Raw genomic sequence first — 21,660 nt, forward strand, 5'->3', positions numbered from 1 at the left:
TTTTTTTTTTGCTTGGGGCGGCCAAAAAGCCAGAGCCGGCCCTGAAATTTCACTGACAGGTTAGGGAGCTACATGGGTCTCCCTGCTTGCTGTAAACACAGGGATGTTTTATATCTGGTTCAAATTTATGGCAGCGTAGGCTCAATTCTCCTCTCACAATGCAACTCTACTGTCGTCGGTACAATGACACTGACATCAAACTAGCATAAACAAGAAGAGAATGCAGTCCAGATTTTGGATCCCAGGTTCTAGGAGGACAGAGAATGCTTCTACCCAACAATTGACCTGCAAAGTGTGGGACTGTTAGGGACAGGAAGGAAATAAAATGCTCTGGATCTTTCTGAGAAACAAGGTGAGTGAGGTAGTATCTTTTATTGGATCAGCTTCTGTTGATGAATGAGACAAGCTTTGAAGCTTACACAGACCCATGCAGACCCAATCCGCCACCCTCTGAGGGGTCAGGACCCACCCCACTGGGAAACACTGATTCTAAAGCACCACAGCCCACTAAATCCAGTGCTGAAACCGGCAGACAATGTAGAATACAAGAGGTACTAGGAGAGGGTTTGAGCTAAAACCGTCCCATACAGGGCCAAACATCCCCAACGTTTTGGGATCTCTGGGCTCCGTCGTTTGGATTTAGATCCACCTATACAAGGTCTGTCAATTCACAGATTTTAAGATTAGAAGGGACCATTCAATTATCTTGTCTGACCTTCTGTATAACACAGGACTTTGGATTTTACCTATTTACCCCGAACTTTGATTGTTTCTATCCTGTTTCGAACTGGGGACCTTCCACATGATAGGCAGCTACACTACTGAAACCTCCTCAAGACTGATGACGGTGGGATTCAAACCCACGCATGCACAACATAATACAGTAGTAGCCCAATGCCTTGCCCAACTGGCCACCTCAAAATGCAGTCTCCTGGCATGGGGAAAAAACCCAGGTACTCCATATGACAGGTGGGGATACTCATCACTACACCAAAAAGGAAGAAGCTCACAAAATACTTAAATTCTTAAAAATAATCCTTCGGTGTTATGGATCTGCTTTGAGCTGATCAAAAATGAACAGCAACAGAAGTAGAAAGCAAGAAAGGTAGCACATAATACAAATAGCACTAATGAGAAACCCAGGAATGTAAAGCCACAGAGACAGCACTGATGGAAAACAAACCCATCACAAAAGCAAGGTAGGTTATTTAAAATCAATATAATAGAATGTAATTGGCAAGCAAGGGTTTCAACACAATGGAATACATGGCAAACACCAGGGTAAAACAAATCCAGCAACAGCAACAAAAGAGAAGCAGACGCTTTTATTCCAGAAATTACTGCGATTCTGACTTTCATTCAAAAAGATACTTGCTGCGAGGCATCTGCAGCAGATTTTCTCCCTTATTAGTCACTCACTCTGATTGTCTCAAGGATACCATTTATTGTTACAACACAAGGAAAACCAGCTGCCTAAGTTCTCTCTCTGGAAAGGTTATTAGAATTAATTGTTAAATTATAAAGTTGCCGCTGTCTTGATATCTCCACCAATTAATTCAAAAGCACTGTAATAAATTAGATTTTTGTACTTGAGTGTTCATAGGATTTGCCACAAAGCAAATGCAATTACTGGAGACTATAACAGCTATGCTGAGAAAATATAATCAAATGGGAGGGAGCTGGAATATTCTGGGCACCTAGCAAGGGGAGATGGAAGTCATCAGTTTAAGAAAAGAGGGTGCTGCAAAAGACACAGCTGGGAGAACACAGAAAAGACAAGTGGGACTGACATCTTCTGAAAGTGGCACACACTGGGCAATACAAGCAAGGAATAAATAGCAACAGTAGTAGTAATCCCCTTGGCTACTATAGGGCTATCTACCTTCATTGAACACAATGGCACTCGCTAGCAATGGCTACTCTACAGCAGTTAGTATCAAGCCAACCTCAAAATAGTACAAGTATCAGCTTCTTGATCTACAGGTTAATACAGATCTATTAACCAAGTTTTTTTAATCATAGTGGCTAATGCAACACTGAAAGCCAGATCCAACTTCCACTGTAATAAATGGGAGCTTTTCAGCTGGCTTCCATGGGAATTGCATTGGGCCCGAAGGGGTAAAATTTTCAAATGTGACTAAGTCCCATTTTCAAAAAGGACTTAGGTCCCTAAATCACATCCACTATCAATGAGTCAACCACCCAAATGCCTAAGTCCTTTTGACAATGGGACTTTTCAAAAGTGCTTAAGTGATTATTCATATTTAAAGCAATTGTAGTCAATGCCCCTAATTTAAGGCAAAACAGATATTAAACTGCGCACTCTCTCTCTGCCATTTTTAAATTCTCTTGAACATGCAGGCATTTCAATGAAGGGTGGTTGTTTTTTTTAATTTGAACTTAATAAAACAGCTAGAGCTTGCAAAACAGAATGAAGCAAATGAAATTTCTTAATTATTTTTACTATCCTTTTTTCTCCACTCATTTTTATTTTATTTTAAAGGTTCCTTTTATGCAGCCTTTTTATTAGTTATTTTAGACCCTGGGTAATGATTGCTTCCAAGAGAATTCCAAGAAGAGAGACACCCTCTCCTCATGAATTTGGAAAGCAAAGTAGTTGTAGAATTCCTCACAGGTTAGTATCCATCTATTCTTGTTACTGTTAATAATGATGTTACTTAGATTATGTTTCGATGACCTAGGCAAAAATTTGTTTCCTTTCCTTAGGCCATAGACCTTGCTATGGAAGAGACTTTTCCATTGTGAATGCACTCTGGCACAGCTACCAGTTCCACCACACAAGATTTGAATTGAAAAATAAGGAAATATTATGAGGACACGGGCCAAGAAAGTAGCATGTCAGATTTTTTTAATCCTACTGCACACACCCCTTTTTTTAAAAAAATGTGAATTTGGCACCTTCTGAAATTTCCTACTGGAAATTTTCAGCCACTATAAATTTGTTGCAAACATCAATTAAAAATAACTTCTGATTTTCTGCAAGTCGGGATTTTAACCAAATAGACTAATTTGTTATTGTGTGTGTGTTGTAGTGCCCAGAGCCCACTGTGATAGGCACAGTACACGCAGGAGACAAGAGAACGGCCCCAAAAGGAGTTCACAATTGAAGTAAATCATCAGAGGTAACAGGTGAATACCACGCAGACAGACAGACACACAGCATAATCTAATACCAAGATAATAAGTAGTAATTTCATCAGCTGCCTAGACAGTCCTTTGTTTTTCATTTTTAAATGTTTTTCTGTACATTAGAACACCAAACAGTACAATATTTTCCGTACCCCACACCCATAAAAATTAACCATCCTTTTGGCATTTCACATGCATTTCAAATTACTTTGATTGCATTTATAAGAAAAATATATTATATATACACATACATATATGCGCCACTGAAACATGCTTTGCCTACAAAATATTTTAGTGCCTGACAGAACCGCTGGGCTGGTGTCTGCTGTTATGACAGCAGTAGTAGTTTCAGAGTTGTTTATCTATCATTTATATGGATAGAGAATGTATGAAATTATGACAGAGCTGCTTTATTGTTTGTCCTTTAAGATCTGTTTTCTAGAAATACAGTTGCAGAGATCTTTCAGATACTGTAAACCAGACACATCAAGTTGCTCTGAGAGGAAATTTTTCCATGCTTAACACCCACATATCAATTTGTCTTGTGCAGAAATTGTTTATCTCAGAGAAGGAACGCAGTCCCCAATGCTCCTCCAACTCGGAGTAACAGGAATAAAGATGTCTACAGCTTTGACAGGAATTCTAATGATTCAAAAAAAAAAAAAAAAAAAAAACCCAAACTCCTCTAAGCTCTGGTGCCCCTTCAATGTCTAATCTGCATGGGGACACTCATTGCTGAACAACATTATTAAGGAAGAAATAGGGGTGGGAAGTAGAACAATCAACCCATCCCCATTTAGTTTGTTCCTGCTGCCAAAAAATACAAAGCAAAGACAGCAAAGTTCATTTTCTTTGAGAGCCAAAAGACTGTTTGATATTTTCAAGATCTTGCTTGTGTCATCAAGGACAGTACTGTAGGTTATAACAAGACAGTCACTGAACCCATAACAGTCTTATAAACTAATCCCCAGAGCTCCATGGGATAAATGCGTTAAGGGATTTTAAAAAAAGCTAATCTTTCAAACCTAGAGAGAAAAACCTGCTGAACTAGAGCAATTGCTTAGACTTAGAAAAATGGGGACAGGGGGTGGGGGGGTCATAGGCGCCTATATAAGACAAAGTCCAGAATATCGGGACTGTCCTTATAAAATCGGGACATCTGGTCACTCTAAGCTCACAGCTTTTAGGAAGTGAGGAGTCAAATCTTTCTATGCCGTGTCTGTTTTCACACACCAGGAAAAGACGCAATACCTTTTTGTGAGCTATCAGGAGGCAGTTTGAGTGTTCATGTTCACACGCGATGTCATAGTCTGGAATCAGGTCAGCCAACTCCCGGACGAAATGCACCACCTCTTCATGCCAGGGGACATTGGCCATGGTTAAGTTGCTGGCCGAGCTTTCACCGCAGTACGTCACTCCCTGTCGAAACATGTTGAAGTAATTACTAAATGCCTTTTAAAGATGGCTACAAATTTAAGGCAGCATTTACACACACACGTACAATTCACACTTCAATATACTCTGCGAGCTCGTTTTTGACAATTTACACCCATATTATCAGCCAAAGTGTGTGTTGGATGGGGAAGGATGGTCTTGCAGCAAGAACATAGGAAGAGAATAAGGAAATAATCTCACCTCTGCTGAAGTCTCTCTCCCCACCACTTTTGGCAATCCACACCTCAATTTCCCCTTGTGTAAAACAGGGTCTAATCCACCCCTTCCAACTCACACACTTTAATGCGTTAGCGTGTGAAAAAACAGCAGCAGCAACATAGCAAAAGTCGATATGGCTTGTGCTCCTATGCCATTTAGGCGCTTTTGAAAACCACACCTTTAATGTTCATAGACAGCTTAGAGATCTTCGGAAGGAAGGTACTATCGCAGTACAAAGTATTACTGTATGTACAGCAGCCTAACAAAATGTAAAAAGTTACAGAAGACTAATTCCTTCCATCCCCTCACAAATTAATTCTCTACCACAGTGGTTCTTAAATTCTGCTCCCTAGAGCAGTGGATCTCAACCAGGGGTACACGTATTAAATTTTGTTAGGTATTCCAGGGGGTACATCAACTCATCTAGGTATTTGCCTACTTTTACAGCAGGCTATATAAAAAGCACCAGCGAAGTCAGTCCACTGTAAAATTTCATACAATGACTTGTTTATACTACTCTATACTATACAATGAAATCTAAGTAAAATGTTTATATTCCAAAGGATTTATTTTATAATTATATGGCACAAATGAGAGAGTAAGCACTTTTTCAGTAATAGTGTGCTGTGACACTTCTAATTTTGTAAGCAGGTAGTTTTTAAGTGAGGTGAAATTTGGGAGTACTCAAGACAAACCAGACACCTGAAAGGGGTACAGTAGTCTGGAAAGGCTGAGAGCCATTGCCCTAGAGAACTAACTAGTCATATAGTACTGGCTCTCATTTGCAGCTTCTAAATTTATTTAAGAGACCATTGAAAATACACCCACTAACTTGCTACTATTACTTTTCAGGATACACAACTGTAGTTGCCAGAAGTAGAAGGAGATCATAAATAAGAAAAGGGGAGATAGGCCACACAGTTATGAATGGGATGTGCAGGAGACACTCATTATTATTAAAATGTGGTTCAGAATATGCAAGTTTGGGAAACCACAGCCTGCCTTAAACACAAAAATCTCTACATCATGTGAACTAGAAGCCATCTTGTGTGGCTGCTGCAAATGGCAGACTTAGCTATATGCCAGCACAGACTGCATTTCTGCTGCAACAGGTCAACTAGTCCACTGTTAGTAAAGCACTTTGTTTTACTTCCACAACTGATTGCAGCCCAAGATCTCAAATAACTCACTACTGGCCATTTTAATTTCTTGCCACTGCTATTCTAAAAGGATTTGCCTGCATAAAACAGACAGTAGGAAATTACTGTAAAATACACACGCAGAATGCCAACATGAGGACCAGCAACAAACCCATTAGATATTCTTCTGGAGGGGTTGACGAAGGTAAGAAAATGGATGGCCCACCCAAGCCTCAAGCATGCACACTCCCATTCTCTCTTCAAGGGAAAATAAAAATCATCATATTGCAGGCGTGCAAATGTTTCCTAATCCTCTGTGCAAGTGCATGAAGTGTGACTCTTTGGAAAGCTTTGAGAGCAAAACTGCTCTGTTGTAAGGGGGACAAGGAGCAGTTATAAAGCAGAGGAATCTTACAAAGTGAACTTGGACAGCCCTCAGAAGGCAGGTGCTATGTGTGAATGCACAACAACAACGAAAGACCTGAATTTTAGAGCAAAAGCATCAACTCACTGGGTCCAGTTCTCACCTCACTGGGTCCAGTTCTTGCCTCACTTACCATGACGTAAATCACAAATAACTCCGTCGAAGTCCAAGGAGCTCTATTTGGGAGGTGGAGCGGTGCTCTTACCCCACTGTACAGATGGGGAACTGAAGCACAAAAAGATGAAGTGCTTTCCAGAAGGTTACATAGGAAGCCTGTTGGGAACCAGAAATGGAACTCTGGTATCCCATATCCCAGGCCAGCATCCTAACTAGTGGCCCCTTCCTTCCTTCCAACACCTCCTTCCTTCCTAGTGACAACCCTGGTTTCCTTTGCTTCACTTCAGAAAGACCTTCCCTCTGTTTCTCCCTCTCACTCCCATCTCCTCTGACCTCTATTTCTCAACATCCCTGAGAGGAAAAAAAATCTGAATTGCTCAGTAATATGAACTCATAATAACAAAAGTGACAAAGACTCCTGTTGTAACAACTAGCATGGCTTAAAGAAAAGTATGCCAGTTTTTCCGTTACTGTACCTAGCTGTATTTTCATGACTGTGTAACTCGGACAAATATTGGCTCCAAGATGAAAGCAGGAACATAAGGCCTCTGCCAGATGACAGGTAGATTTTTAAACAAGGTAAAGAAGATCTGCTTGGCTTTTTCAGACATGCAAAAGAAACAAGTTCCTAGTTTCAGAGGCTATTTTGTAGTTCTACAACTCAAAACCTGCAGCATTATCTACACTGAAATTTTGCAGGCTGTTAGTTTGTGTGTGCCATTTGAATGTTTGGGGGAAGCCAAATCCATTTTTCATAAATGTAGGGTCCTGAACATGGCACTTTCCTCCCTTCTAAGGCCTGGTCTACACTAGGAAACTAAGTCAGTATAACTACATCGCTCAAGGGTGTGAAAAATCCAGACCCCTCAGCGATGCAGTTAAACTGACCGAAGCCCCGATGTCGACAGCACTAGGTTAACAGGAGAATTTTCCCATTGACCCAGCTACCGTGTCTCGGGGAGGTCAAATACCTATGCCAATGGGAGAATCCCTCCCTTCAATTCCCAGTGAAGGCAGTGGAATCAAGAATGCTCAGCATTGTTCAGCAGACACCTGGCACCTTACAGGACTGGGCTTTAAATGTACAAAATAAATTGGGGGGGGAGGGGGGAAATCACATTGCCCTGCTCTACTTAAATATTAGAAAGGAAATAAGTGTTTGAACACCATGCATTTCTTATGGACGTTAATACCAATAAGGACCAGCATGGAAACTCTTACTAACTCCCCTTGCTAGTACACAAAATGAAGGACATGGCATAGGAGACGCATTAAATTGCTCTGTTGACCCACATGCCATCTGATTTACTTACACAGCTTTTGGATACTTAAAAATCCACAAGGCCATCCCTGAGGTGTATTCACTCAAGCATCTGCTGTGAATTCAGCTAATTACATCATGTTACGGCTCTGTGCCATCCATGCACACCCCTTATGGCCAAGTGCATCTCTGTGGGTATGCCCTGCCTTAATTTCCCCATTTGGGTCATTAATAAGCTCTATCAGGCTTTTATGCATCAAACACCACCACCCTTTTAAGGTCTCATTCATTAATGAAAAGTTCAACAGAACACACAAGAAAGAGACCTTCAACCACATGTCTTAGCACTTGAGTCCCACTTGAGTCTAGCTGTCCTCAAGGCCAGGTCCTTTATCCACGAGGCATTCTCAACTGGATTCCTTTCCTGGAGCCAGGACCTCTGCAAGGCCTTCCTTCCTGTTGACTACAGCTCTTCTCCTAGCAACATGCAGCTTCCTGCAGATTGGGCCTCCTGTGACTACGTGGGATTTTGTGACCAAATAAAACATCCCCAATCAAGTAGCAAAGACGATAAAACGGCCAATGAGAGCGTGAGGGCAAGAGGTGCCCTCTTGCCTCTCTCTAGGAGCTTTCTCCCCTAATTGAGCTCTGGTAGTCTTTAGGTCCAGTCCAGGTGCTTATTAGCCAACTAGCTGTCAATCAGCCACCTAGGCAGTTAATTACTTGCAGGTGGACTGAGATGGGCTGACTCCCCTTGATATAAAGACTGATACTAGGTTATATTTCTCAGTGCTGAATCTGTACCATACATTATACACACGTGTGCACAAACACATACGCATACCAATCTTTCGTAAGAACTTACTGTAGCAGGATACACTGCTGAGATTATTCTGACGTCACTATCTTTTAGCAAATTAACATTTAGCAAATACTGAAAACTCTGATAAAAGTTGGCCGCTTTGTCCCCACATTCCCACTGGCCATTTTATTATCTTTGCTACATGATTGGGGATGTTTTATTTGGTCCCAAAATGCTATCAGATATGTGCCTTTAAAAACAGAGCACATGCAATTCTATGGAGGATTATGTTTTGTAACTTATGTTTTCCAATGGGAAGAAACTTGGGTTTCTTTTAATCAGCATTTGCATCTCCGCCAAATGTTTATGGAGCCCTGATCCTTTCCAGCATTACATTCTCAAGACCCAATCCTGCAGGTGTTATTAATGTTTATTATAGAATCATAGATGTGTAGGATCGGAAGGGACCTAAACAGGGCATCTAGTCTAATCCCCTGCACTCAAGGCAGAGCTACGTAATAAGTAGACCATTCCTGACAGGTGTTTGTCTAACCTGTTCTTTCAAACCTCCAGCGATTTTGTGTGCATTGCTGTAGCACCTCTGAAGCACACTCATAGACCAGGAGCTGACCAAACAAAGACAGAACAAAAAGACAGTCACTGCCTCAAAGGCCTGGGGGAAATCGACCTAAGAAACGCAACTTCAGCTACGAGAATAGCGTAGCTGAAGTCGATGTATTTTAAGTCGACTTACCTTGCGCCCTCACAGCGTGGGGTCGACTGCCGCCGCTCCCCCGTCGACTCCGCTTCCGCCTCGCGCCACGGTGGAGTATAGGAGTCGACGGCAGAGCGATCGGGGATCAATTTATCGCGTCTACACTAGCTGCGATAAATCGATCCCCAATAGATCGATCACTACCCGCTGATCCGGCGGGTAGTGTAGATGTACCCAAAGAGTTTAAAATCTAGGTACTGAAGTTGAAGGTGCTGAGCACTAAAAACAGGGCCAAGTCCTTACATTGCAAAGGCTTGAAACGGGGGCAAGTGAAACATACAAGCAGGAGAGACTCTTAGGATAGTGGAAACATCCTTAAGAAGAAATGGAATTGCATTAATTAGAAACCATACAAGTTTTGGAAGCAATTGTTTTTCACATTTTTAATCTATGGTGGACTGCCTCCGTTAATCTACCCAAGTGAAAGATATTAAAGCAGCGTCCTGTAGCTCAGTACCAGTGAGGTAACAGATGCACTGTGCAAGACACAAGAGATGTAGAGGGAGTACTGAACATTAAAGTACATTAATTTAACCCTGCACTGGAAGTTTGAAGAGATTTTAAACATGCCTATATAAAAGCAACCAGACACCCAAATAACGTAATATATATCTCAAAGGCTCAGCTGTATAGAGACAGCTTTGTAGAGCAATATTTTCCCCTCATTCATTATGCAGATTATGATTTGAGCAGCATGAAAAATGTATGATTACAGAGGGGGAAAAACTCCTAGGAAGCTACAACATGACTCATTCCTTTAATAAACTTCAAAGATATCATTTACAAGCAAAGAGAACGCAGTGGCAAATGGAATTACCAAGTACTTGGACGGTTGATTAATTCTCTCTCTCACACACACACACGAGTGAAAATCATCTTAGCAACACACTGTACAAAAGCACATCAGCTTTCAACTTCTTAAAACTTGAGCTAATTAACAGTGCCAACAATACCTCTAAAACATACATGGTTGATTAGGGCAGTCTTGTTATATTTTTCAGCAATACCTGAAAATAGCGATTACTTAGAAGCCAACCATTGAAAAGGAAACAGTTCTATTATACACAATAGCTTATATATAAACTTCTCTGTAGTGGAAACATCAATGACACTCTCTTAATTAGTCTTTAATATGCATGTTTTCAGCATGCTAATTATAGTAACAGCTTTCAGACAAATACCTTGAAATCCAAACCTCTTCAAAAGTGTCTTAAATACTCGGGCCAATTTGTGCTTTTGGTTCTGCGCATGTAAATCCAGAGTAACTCCACTGTACTCACTGTGGATTTACACACTGGTGTAATGGAGCTGAATTTTCGCCACTGATTTTATACCATGTCTTGTGCTAGGTTGGTTGTAATTACAGTGAATGAGAAACACAAAAAGGAGTGCTGTCTGGTGCTTACTCAGTCACAAGAGAGTTTCTTCTTTTGAGATTTGGATCCTTTCCAAGGACCTGAACAATCATGAATCATTCTAATCCAAATGGCTGTGGAGGAAGATTACCTGTGAACTAAAAATGAGAGAGCTTTGCTTCTTTTCTAAAATAAACTGCAGGCCTTCCAATTTAATTATTATGAACAAGAGAACTCTCTTATCTACTAAACCACTGATTATAAATTCATTAAACAAAGTACTGTGTGAAATGACAAAAGAATAAAGTGCTGCCATCAAAACATGGCTGACCTACTATTAGAGAGACTGGATTACTGCTCAGAAATGGGGGCAATCTTGACCCAAGGCAAACATAACTACCTTAAACTGCCCGTTGATGGATCAAATACTCTGCAATAAAAATGCATATTATTGGGATTTCAATATTGTCTAAAGCTATAATACACAGCTACTCCTCACTGAAATGTGTTTTTTTATATCCACGCTCAAGTTGATTGGACATCAGTTTATTTGCATCAATTATATCTGACATCCCAATAATTCAGCTGTTTAGTCATGAAGTGCAACCACAATATAAGGCTATTTCCATGAACGTGGGTTGTACTCTAACATTTAGAAATGGACTGCATAGATATTTAAAGAAAAAACAATATCAAGTTTTAAAGGATATCATGTTCCAAATCTGGTTTGTTTGTACAAACACCTGCCCATAGAGCACTGGATTAGCTGTCAGGACAACTGATCACCAGCTCAGATAGTGATTTGCTGTGTATCCTAATGCTAATCTCCCGCTCTATGCCTCAGTTTTCCCATCAGTAAAATAGGGATAATGATACTTATCCACCTTTACAAAGCATTCAGATCCACAGATGGAAAGTATTATGTAAGTGTTATTATTTACTCTATTAGCATTAAGTGGTGACAGTGTTTAAAAATCATGGTCCAGATTTGGCAATCACCTTACATTGTGCCATAATAATACTTTTAATGATAACAAATACTTTCAGATATCTATGTCAGTTTTCATGGTTTATACCTGCTATTTACTTTATACATTACTCTTGGCTTAGACAATGAAAATAGACGAGTCTTTCAGATTGGCTTCTGGTTATTTTCACACACTGATACACCAACACAATGCCGCAATGTTTGGGCTGCAAAAAGAATGTGGGGAATGATTAAATCAAAACAAAAAAGTAACCTGCTTTAATTTTTCTCTCTCTCACATCATGAAAACATGTATTGATGCTAGATTTTGTTAAATGACTAAATTTTCCGCCCAAACTATCTGACAGAGTGCATCTAGAATTCAAGATTTGTTTTTAAAAATACAACCTCCTGCTAAAATGTTCACATGTGTTTAACTTGAAGCTCTTGAATAAGTGACTTGACTTCAGTGGGATGTCTGATACAAATCGAGTTAAGCACATATGTATGCATTTACCACTCTGGGGCCTTATCCTGAAAAAGGAATAGCAAAAAGTGCTGGCTGTATATTTTTCCAATACAAAATTTTACTTGGCCTGGTATTCAAAGGGGCTGGGCCTTCAGTGGGAGCTCACCCTCTCTGAAAATCACGCCATGCCACGTGCAGTTTTGGCACTTCCCTTTCTCTCTGTCAAGCTATGACTCATTTAACCTAGAGTTCTGTAGATAATGGCACAGGTCAGCGTTTCTCAAGCATGAAAATTATACATCAGTTGTTTTTGTTTTATAGCACTCGCTAGGACACGTGATTTTTAACTTCATCTTCTCTCCATCTAAATGCAGAATGGAACACTACCCAGACTCTGAATAGCTTTTTGACAGGTGAAGGCAATCAGCTTTCACTTCTTGCAAGTAAAAGCTCATTAAAGAAGTATTAATTTTCCTCTGTTTTAAACACTTACCTAATCTTTAACATTTAATATGACACCGGTAAGCAGAATGGGGGAGATGCTTCCGTGTGGCCCTACCCAGCCAGCCTATTAACTGGTCATTTTAATTTGATAGCAAAGCCTCAGATACCAGTTCCAGAAAGCCCTTCCTCCTTCTGACTGACACCAGATCCACCATCCCTTATACACTAGCCCAGAACCCCCGAAGTGCTGAACTGGAAGCAGTGATGTAGGATATAGCTAGACAAATGCAGCAGCAGTGGTCAAAAGACTGATCTAACAAAGGCTTTTGGAAGTTAGGCCCAGTATGTATGAGTCTCATTTATATTTAAGGCCCCTTTACCCTGCCAGAGCTCTTCCTTGAAGTAGCAGCATGGTGTAAAATAGCCCTTGGGTAACTGGGAATCTGGCACAATCTTTTATTTTAAGTGAAAGAAATTGGTTAAATACAAAGAGGACAAAGGAAGAGGATCAATTATGGGCCTGATCCTAGAGGCTTTCCTCATTACGTGAGCCTACCAAAATCAAGTGTTCTCAGGGCTGCACAATTGGGCCTTTGTTTAGTAGTGCCAGCCTGCTCCCCAGGTGAACTGTTCCTGGGTAGGTTCGTGTCTGTTTAGCAATGATGTACAAAGGGCCACGCAAACACAATCACCAGGTTTACTGCACTGACTGGTAAGGGTCTGCAAAATCAGGGTCAGAGCTGCAGGAGGCTATGTATGCATGAACGCTCCCACACATGTTGTCTGAAAGCTACGGTCAGTTTGCAGAGAGAGGTTTGGAGTAAGTGCACACAAGGGCACAGATACAATTAGGAATGTTAGTGTAACAGATTTGCTGTGTAAACCACGCCATTTAGAGGTGTATTTGTTTTCTGCGTGCTTATCTGGCCTTCATCCCGGTAGCACCGCCAGTGCATTTTTAAATAAATTAATCTACTGCATATGCACTATGCTTTCCATATCTTTGGAATGAATTATTAAGGATCCAAACACTAAACCTTTTATTAAATTTCACACAGGCTTCTCTAATAAGTTGTTGAGCTCAATATAGGGTTAAATCTGTTGAAATTTAACAGCCTGTGACATACAGAACATCTGACTAGATGATCTAATGTGATCTTTCTGGCTTTAAATGCTATGAATCTATGAATGCACTTGATTTGAAAAAAACTGCAAGATACCGTGTGTTTATTAATATAAACTGGTGGCTTCCTAGGCAAAAATCTGATAAGGTATGTCACCGATAAAAAGCCAAACTGCATGTTCAATAGATTAAATACACAAATCACTTTTGAATTAAAGTGTGACAGTCCTATTATGGCATTAAAATATGCAGTAATTGTGTTTTTTTTTATATGGATCTCTTAATTTTGATCTCCATAAGCCTCATTCTCCTGACCCACAGGTTTTACACAAGGGTAACCATAGCCAACAACAAAATTAATGCTAGTTTCCACTAGTTTAAGTGACAGAAGAATAGGGTTCAACAGAGTTGCACCAATGTAAGATGTGTAAATGAGAGCAGAATTAGATTCTAGATCTTTTGACCTTCCACTACGCCCCAACAGTGTTTCTGGAGCAACAGGGGATTAGCTACATTCATTTAAAACGAACATAATTTATTTCAAGTATTTAACCTGGAAAATCCCACTGAGATGAAGCCTCATTTTGTAGCAGATGCTCTACAGGACCTAATTCCTTTTTCTTTTCTTGGTCTCCTTTCTTGAACCCACTGCACTAGAATAACTAGGGCAAAAAAGACTATGATGACTCTTGGTCTCCAATGAGTTCTTCAATCTACTTAATTCCCAAAGGATTAAAAATAATACCTTGTAAATCAAGGAAAGATTTGAGGGAAAGTTCCCACGTCACAGGTGCTCTGTACATCCTCTCTTGGGTGTCCCTTTATCAAAAATATTATAGCTGCACTAAAGGACAGACCCCTATGTCTATCAGCAGGAGTGACATCAAGAAGTTAAATAGCACCTAAGAACTCTAAGTAATACATACAACTGTACCCAGCAAGTGCAGAAAGAAAGAATGGACTCCGCGATATTCAGAGCCCCTTGATCTGATCCCTTCTCAGTGCTACATGACATCCATGCTGCTAGGAGTTTAAACTTTGACCCATTGCACTTAATCCCCATAGTGTTGCCAAAACTGTTTGATTACATTCCTGGGCCAAATGCATTCCCAGCAGACCTCACGGACTGCAACAAGACAACAGTTGGAGTGGGTTTGGCTCAGTAACTGCACCACCTATAAGATAATCACCTATCTCCGTAACTCAAAACAGACTACCTGCATTTTAGTGCAGGGTCACTGCTTTCAGGACTACAGATTCTCAGGCAGCAGCATTTTATAGGAAGCACTCACATTCCTATCTAGAGTCTTGGGGCTTTATCCAAACCCCATTAAAGTCAATGGACAGACTCGGATTTCACTGGGCATTGCATCCAGCCTATGGAGGCTTTTATCAGGACCCAGAGCCCTTTTCCAGGCTCCTTTTGTCCACACGCCCAGACCCAGAGTTCTCCTGTTTTTCTCATGCTTAGACTCCTAGTGAACAGATTCACCACAAAAGGCATATCACTCCTCTACCATTCTCTTCACTATGACCCTGCAGCACTCTTGGGAGGAGGTGAGCACCCTCTGGATGAGCTGGAAGATGGGAGTTGAAGGCACTCAGAATCTCTCAGAAGTGCTCAGCATCTCGCAGTATAGACCCCTATACTAGAATACCAGCAAGCCATGTAGCAGTTTGAAATATACAGTTTTCATTTTGTTCAACAGTATGGGACTTTGCTTTATCAGCATTACCAAAATTACATAGTCTGCACACTCACTTGATCCCACACATATGACTTGGCACAGAGACTGGCGAAGATGGCCCTGAAATTATTGCGGCTACCTATATTTACAGACGTATTGCTAGCCTCTCTGCAACATGCAGTAGCAGAAACATGGTCTTGTGGTGGAAGCACTGGATTAGGACCTGGAACAATCTAGATTCCAGGCCCCATCCTGCCACAGACTCCTGGCGTCACCGTGAACAAGTCACTTCCCTTCTCTATAGCCAAGTTCCCCATCTGTAAAACTGGGTTGATAATAATTATACTTCCTCTTTCTGACCCTCTGGACTTGCCTATTTACATCGTACGAGCGCTCTTTGGAGCACTGAGAGTTTTCTCTTATTATACGTTCATACAGCATAACTCAATGGGACGCTGACCTCAGCTGAGGTCTCTGTCATCCCCACCCCACACTAGACAGCCACAGCTCAGGTACGAATGGGGAAAATAATCTAAGTCGATAGAAGCCACTGTTGTTAAAACAAAGATGTAGGTGCTGCCTTCCCATGTTGGCATTATTTCACTGGGGTATAAGTGGCCACAAATGTGTCTCTCTCATCCTTGTTGGGATGCACCTTGTCTTGATAGAAGCCAAGAGGAAAGGGAGGCCAAAAAATAATAGGGAAATCAGTTCCACTCTTGAAGTAAGAAACCATGTAATCACATTCACAGAGACAGCACAGTAAGAGGAGAAAACTATTGTGCCTTCCCCGCTGAGCCAAACCCTCTGCACTTCAAAAATGCTGCTGTTTAGCAGAAACTGGCAAATAAAACTATATGGAACAAATAAGGTTACTGGTTGACCGAATGCTAAATTTAGTGTGAGATGCTTTATTCCTATGGAGCACAACATTTACCCCCTTTAAAATGTTACACCCATTTTAAAGAACTGAAAGATGAAAGAAAAGGGTTAAAAAAAAAAGCCCTGCCCCAAAATAAAAGCACTAAAAATAAAAAATCCACTGAAAAACCCTTGAGGAGGTGTTTGTCCTTCATTGACTATAAATTACAGTCCATTTAAACAAAACAATCAAGTGTCAAGCAAATCTCAGCTCCAGGAAAGTGTCAGAAAATTTCATGACATTTTAAAGAGACGGAAATGCCATCCAAATCTAAAAATGTTCCACTGATGCATAGACAGCTGTGCCATTTGGTTCAGACAGTGATAAGATCAGTTCAGTTCTCAGGAAAAGAAAAATCCCATCGTGAATGGGCACTGCCTGCAAATGCTGTAAGTAATAGGGTGCTTCATATTTAAGCTTTTTTTGTTTGTTTGTTTTTTAAGGACATACACACTGCTGCAGTTCTTATGCATTAAAATAACAGGACAGTACAATTCAATTTAAAAGCTCTGTGATGACTCAAGTGGAGAAATGGAGGCTATTGCAGGATCTGCAATAGATGGAGGTTCACCTAGTTTGCGGATAGTCTATTTTTATCAGGTGACTACGTCAACCAATTATTTGTGTTTTATTGTATTGAACTGTCCACTTTTGTCTTCTAACTTGGTACTGTACATGAAGACAGTAGCTAAGTGCATTGAAAAAAAACCTTTAAATGAGAAAGCCAATGCACAAGTCGTTTTCATGCCCTAAGAACTATACAGCTTATGTTGAAATTGTACATTGCAAAAATTTTCAGCCAGCTGTAATTAAGGGCCATGTACAGGGGCAGACAAGAGGAATGGAGAAGCCCCAAGAAGGTTTCCCACCTCTTTCGGCCTATGTGCAGAGTCTGCCATTGATAGGCAAAATGCATGCTGCGTCCCCTTAAAGGACATAAGCATGAGACACTCTGGCCCACATACCATCTCTATGCCTGGTGGCACTGTGCCTGGAGCCCTGCGCAGATACAAAATTTATATCCGCAGATATCCATGGAGTTGGAGGACTCTAGCAACGACGAGTGAGACCAGCAGGGCCATGGCTAGTGACTGGGCCAGGAACCGCAGCGGCAAAAGCAGCAGCATGTCAGGCCACCGTTTGCAGGAGTCCGCACCCACCCCAGGCAGCTCCTCTGACATGGCTGTACCATCCCAGCCCTGCCCACTGGGGCCGCTACCAGGCTCGTTGGTAGCTGTCCCTGGTTGTACTAACGAAATAGTCCCCAAACTTTTTACCTTGTGCCCCCACCTTACCCCTGTCCGTGCCCCCCTCCCCCAGCTGGGACCAGGAGTAGGGCCGCAACTCCAGGAGGGGGGCATGCGGACAGGGATAAGGGGGCCAAGGCTGGGGCAGGGCCAGGAGCGAAGCCCAGGCACAGGGCCGGCAGCTGGGACCCCAGGTTCGGAGTCCCAGGCATGGGGTCAGTAGCAGAGTGAGGGGCCAGCAGCCACACACTCCCCCAGACATTCCTCTGGGCCCTCCCAGGGGGACGTGCCCACAGTTTGGGGACCTCTGTGCTGGTGTGTACAAGAGGCTCGCACACTCCCAGACAGGAGTCCCTTCCATGCAGCGGTGTGCGCCTCCTTGTGGTGAGAGAGCCATGCCTGTGTCATTTATTTGCTTGGTGCTCATGTAATCTTGAATTATTGTGTTACAGAAAGTGGAGAGGAAAAAAATAGAAGCTATGTAGTGGAAAAGTACTGATACGCAGCTCACCTTAACTTCGATGAAGTCTGGTTTACCAAGGGACACCAGCTCAGCATAGGCTTTGAGTTCATCCACGTTCCAAGCTTTCACCAGTGTCAGTCTATACACTGTGCGCTGTTGCTGAAATAGAGGAAAACTCAGTTCAGTGACACTTGCTTTGCACTCCACTTAATGAGCCATTGATGTTTCCTACTTTGTAATTCACAATCTTCAAACTATCACCAAAAAAGAAAAAGCTTTTTATTGTAGAGTCCTAGTTCCAAGTACTGAGGGGAAGACTGCAGTAATCTAGATAACAAAGGGAATAACCCATGCTACATGAACTAACTTTTGATCTAGAATGACTGCATCTAACACCCTCTCCCCATATGCAATTACATATGGGAGTATTTAATTATCAAGACAATCGCTTGGTTCCAGCAGAAATCAAGAAAATTTCTTCCCCTTTGGTATGACATTTCACCATTAGCTGCAATAAGGATATTTTATTTCATCAAGATGAATCATGTGGCATTGCCAGTAATGGAGACGAGCAACTAAACTAGAGGGAGCCTTCATCTGCCCGGGGCTGACAATTGCTATGGTACGCTACGTTCACTGTGGCTGTAGAAAAAGCTCCCTTGTGACAAGTTATGCATTTTATTGGAAACAAAAGTGACAATTAAAATTACTACCAAAAAATATTTGTGTGTCCCATTCACAACCTAATCCATAAAGACTGTGCTATAAACCATTCAAAATAGTGTGCATTATTTGCAATGCTATTAAATAAACCAACATCAATCCATCAGCAGCACTCTATCCCGGCTCTGAATCTCATCAACACATCGCCACCACTACTTCTAGGTTTCTACCTGCTCTCCACAAAATCTTTCTCCACAAAGCTGTTCTCTTCAATAACTGGTGATACACAGTCTATCCACGCACTGGGATTTCTCATCGCACTAGCCTATTTCCTAGGATGTCCACAGTAAACACGCTCATGCATAGTACTGGCCCTGTGCGTCTCTTAAGAATAAAGTGATTCTGTTCAGCAGCTTCACTCTTTACAGAGTAATAGATTTAAAGGTCACAAGGGACCATCATGATCATCTAGTCTGACCTCCTGCACCTTGCAGGCCACAGAACCTCACCCACTCACTCCTGTAATAGACCCATAACCTCCAGCTGGGATACTGATGTCCTCAAATCATGGTTTAAAGACTTCAAGTTACAGAACCATTACACTGATTTAAACCTGCAAGTGACCCTTGCTACAGAGGAAGGTGAAAAACTCCTGGGGTCTCTGCCAATCTGACCTGGGGGGAGGGGGGAGAATTCCTTCCTGACCCCAAATAGGGCAATCAGTTAAGCCCCGAGCATATAGGCAAGACCCACCAGACAGACACCCGGGAAAGACTTCTCTGTATTAACTCAGAGCCCTCCCCATTTACTGTCCTATCACCAGACATTGGAGATATTTGCTGCTAGCAGTCACCGATGGGCCACATTTCATTGTAGACAGTTCCATCATACCATCCCCTCCATAAACTTATCCAGTTCAGTCTAGAAGCCAGTTAGGCTTTTTGCCCTCACTGCTCCCCTTGGAAGGCTGGTCCAGAACTTCACTCCTCTGATGGTAAGAAACCTTCATCTAATTTCAAGCATAAACTTGCTGATGGCCAGTTTATATCCTTTTGTTCTTGTGCCCACTTTGGCGTTTAACTTAAATAACTCCTCTCCCTACATGGTATTTATCCCACTAATGTATTTATAGAAAGCAATCACATCTCCCCTGAGCCTTCTTTTGGTTAGGCTAAACAAGCCAACCTCTGAGTCTCTCACAAGGTAGATTTTCCATTCCTCGGATCGTCCTGGTAGCCCTTCTCTGCACCTATTCCAGTTTGAATTCATCTTTCTTAATACAGGAGATCAGAACTGCACACGGTATTCCAGAAATGGTCTCACCAGTACCTTGTACAATGGTACTAACACTTTCTTGTCTTTACTGGAAATACTTCGCCTGATGCATCCTAGGACTGCATTAGCCTTTTTTCATGGCCATAGTACATTGGCGGCTCATCCTGTGATCAACCAATACACCCAGGTCTTTCTCCTCCTCTGTCATTTCCAACTGATACATCCCCAGCTCGTAGCAAAAATTCTTCTTGCTAGTCCCTTTCTTAGGGCAAGCTTGCTCGAGCAGATACTAGCAACAACCCTTTTGTAAGTAGGAAGCCACTTAACTATGGGATAAGGCGAGGCTCTAGTTTTATTTTTTGAGAAAGCTCATTTGCCCTCTTATTCCCCCAGCTCCTTCATCTTTCACTATATTCCAAACAGAAGCTGGTAGAATAAAACATTATTTATAGAGCAATTTTCCAGCAAAATTGTTTTTTCGATTAACTCATTTTACATCCTTGGCAGAGAGTACATTGTAAAATGTTACAAGAGTACCAGCTTACTTCAAAAAGATAATGCAACAAATCCATGGCAACTTAAGACTTCACGGTTGTCAGCAGGCTGCATACCACGGCCAGAAATTCACAGGAACATCAGGGAGAGAAATCAAATGTTTCTGGTGCAGAAGAATCAGGCCTTTACTACTTGAATTAGAAGAGATTCTCCGCTAGCTGTCAGCATTACAGGGCCTACGGCAGAATTTCATAAGCCATCCTAATTCCAATCAGTATAGGTGAGTTGTACACATACACACTAGCCAGTTTATTACAGAATATACTAAATATTTCCTCACTCCAGAAGTACATGCTAATAAGGATACCTAGCTCTTATATTAACAACAATAATAGTAATACCTGGAGCTTTTATATAGAACTTTTCATTAGTAGATCTCAATGGGCTGCACGAAGGAGGTCAGTACTGTATCATCATCCACTTTTTTGATAGGGAAACAGGCACAGGGAGGTGAAGTGACTTGCCCAAAATCACCCATTAGGTCAGTGGCAGAGCCAGGAATAAAACCCAGGGCTCCTAAGTCCCAGCACAGTGTTCTATCCACTAGGCAACACTGCCTGCTGATAGCCAGATGGTTTCAAGTCCCAGTCCCAACTCCCAGGAACATCACACTTCCTCGGATTTGTATGTGTCTAGTTTCCATATAACGTCGTTTTCCACCTGATTTTTATGAAACCTTCACCTTTAAGTGAACTAAAAGATTTAGTTACAATCTACAGTGTATAAAAATCTATAGTGTTTATATCTATATAGATATAGCTATAAATACAGAATGCATTTTGGGGATCACTTACCAGCAAAGGACCAGCAGACAAAACCAGACTGGGTGCCACGGCTTGAAAACAAAGGTTGAAGACTGACTGCTCCTTTAGTTAATATTTAAGAACATCTTGGGCCAGGTTTTTAAAGATATTTAAGTGCCTAAAGATGCAGATAGGCACCTACCTGCAGCTGTAGGCACCTAAATACCTTTAAAAATCCAGCCCTTTGTGCCTCAGCACTTCTGTCCATTATGAGCAAAAAGCCTCAGAAAGTCATCATGGTACACAAGGAAAAAGGGTAAAAATTTCAAGAGTGTCTAAAGTGACTTGGGCCCAGATCCTCCAAGGTATCTAGGCCCCTAGCTCCCATTGAAATCAAAGGCAGTTATGGGCCTAGAGACCTTTGA

General features: G+C 41.6%; 1 protein-coding gene across 2 annotated transcripts in view; it reads right to left on the reverse strand.

The window, feature by feature from the left end:
* LOC112110133 (S-adenosyl-L-methionine-dependent tRNA 4-demethylwyosine synthase) overlaps positions 1–21,660 on the reverse strand; it is a 124,347-nt gene that overhangs the window by 13,719 nt on the left and 88,968 nt on the right. For both annotated transcript variants that reach the window (XM_024204981.2, XM_024204982.3), the window contains exons 15-16: positions 18,048–18,158; positions 4,402–4,569 (exon numbers count right to left, since the gene is read on the reverse strand). In XM_024204981.2, coding sequence (XP_024060749.1) covers positions 4,402–4,569; positions 18,048–18,158 — 279 coding nt within the window. The remainder of the gene's footprint in view (positions 1–4,401; positions 4,570–18,047; positions 18,159–21,660) is intronic.

The sequence above is a fragment of the Terrapene carolina genome, unplaced genomic scaffold (assembly GCF_002925995.2).
Source record: "Terrapene carolina triunguis isolate 2854851 unplaced genomic scaffold, T_m_triunguis-2.0 Scaffold231, whole genome shotgun sequence".
NCBI lineage: Eukaryota > Metazoa > Chordata > Testudines > Emydidae > Terrapene > Terrapene triunguis.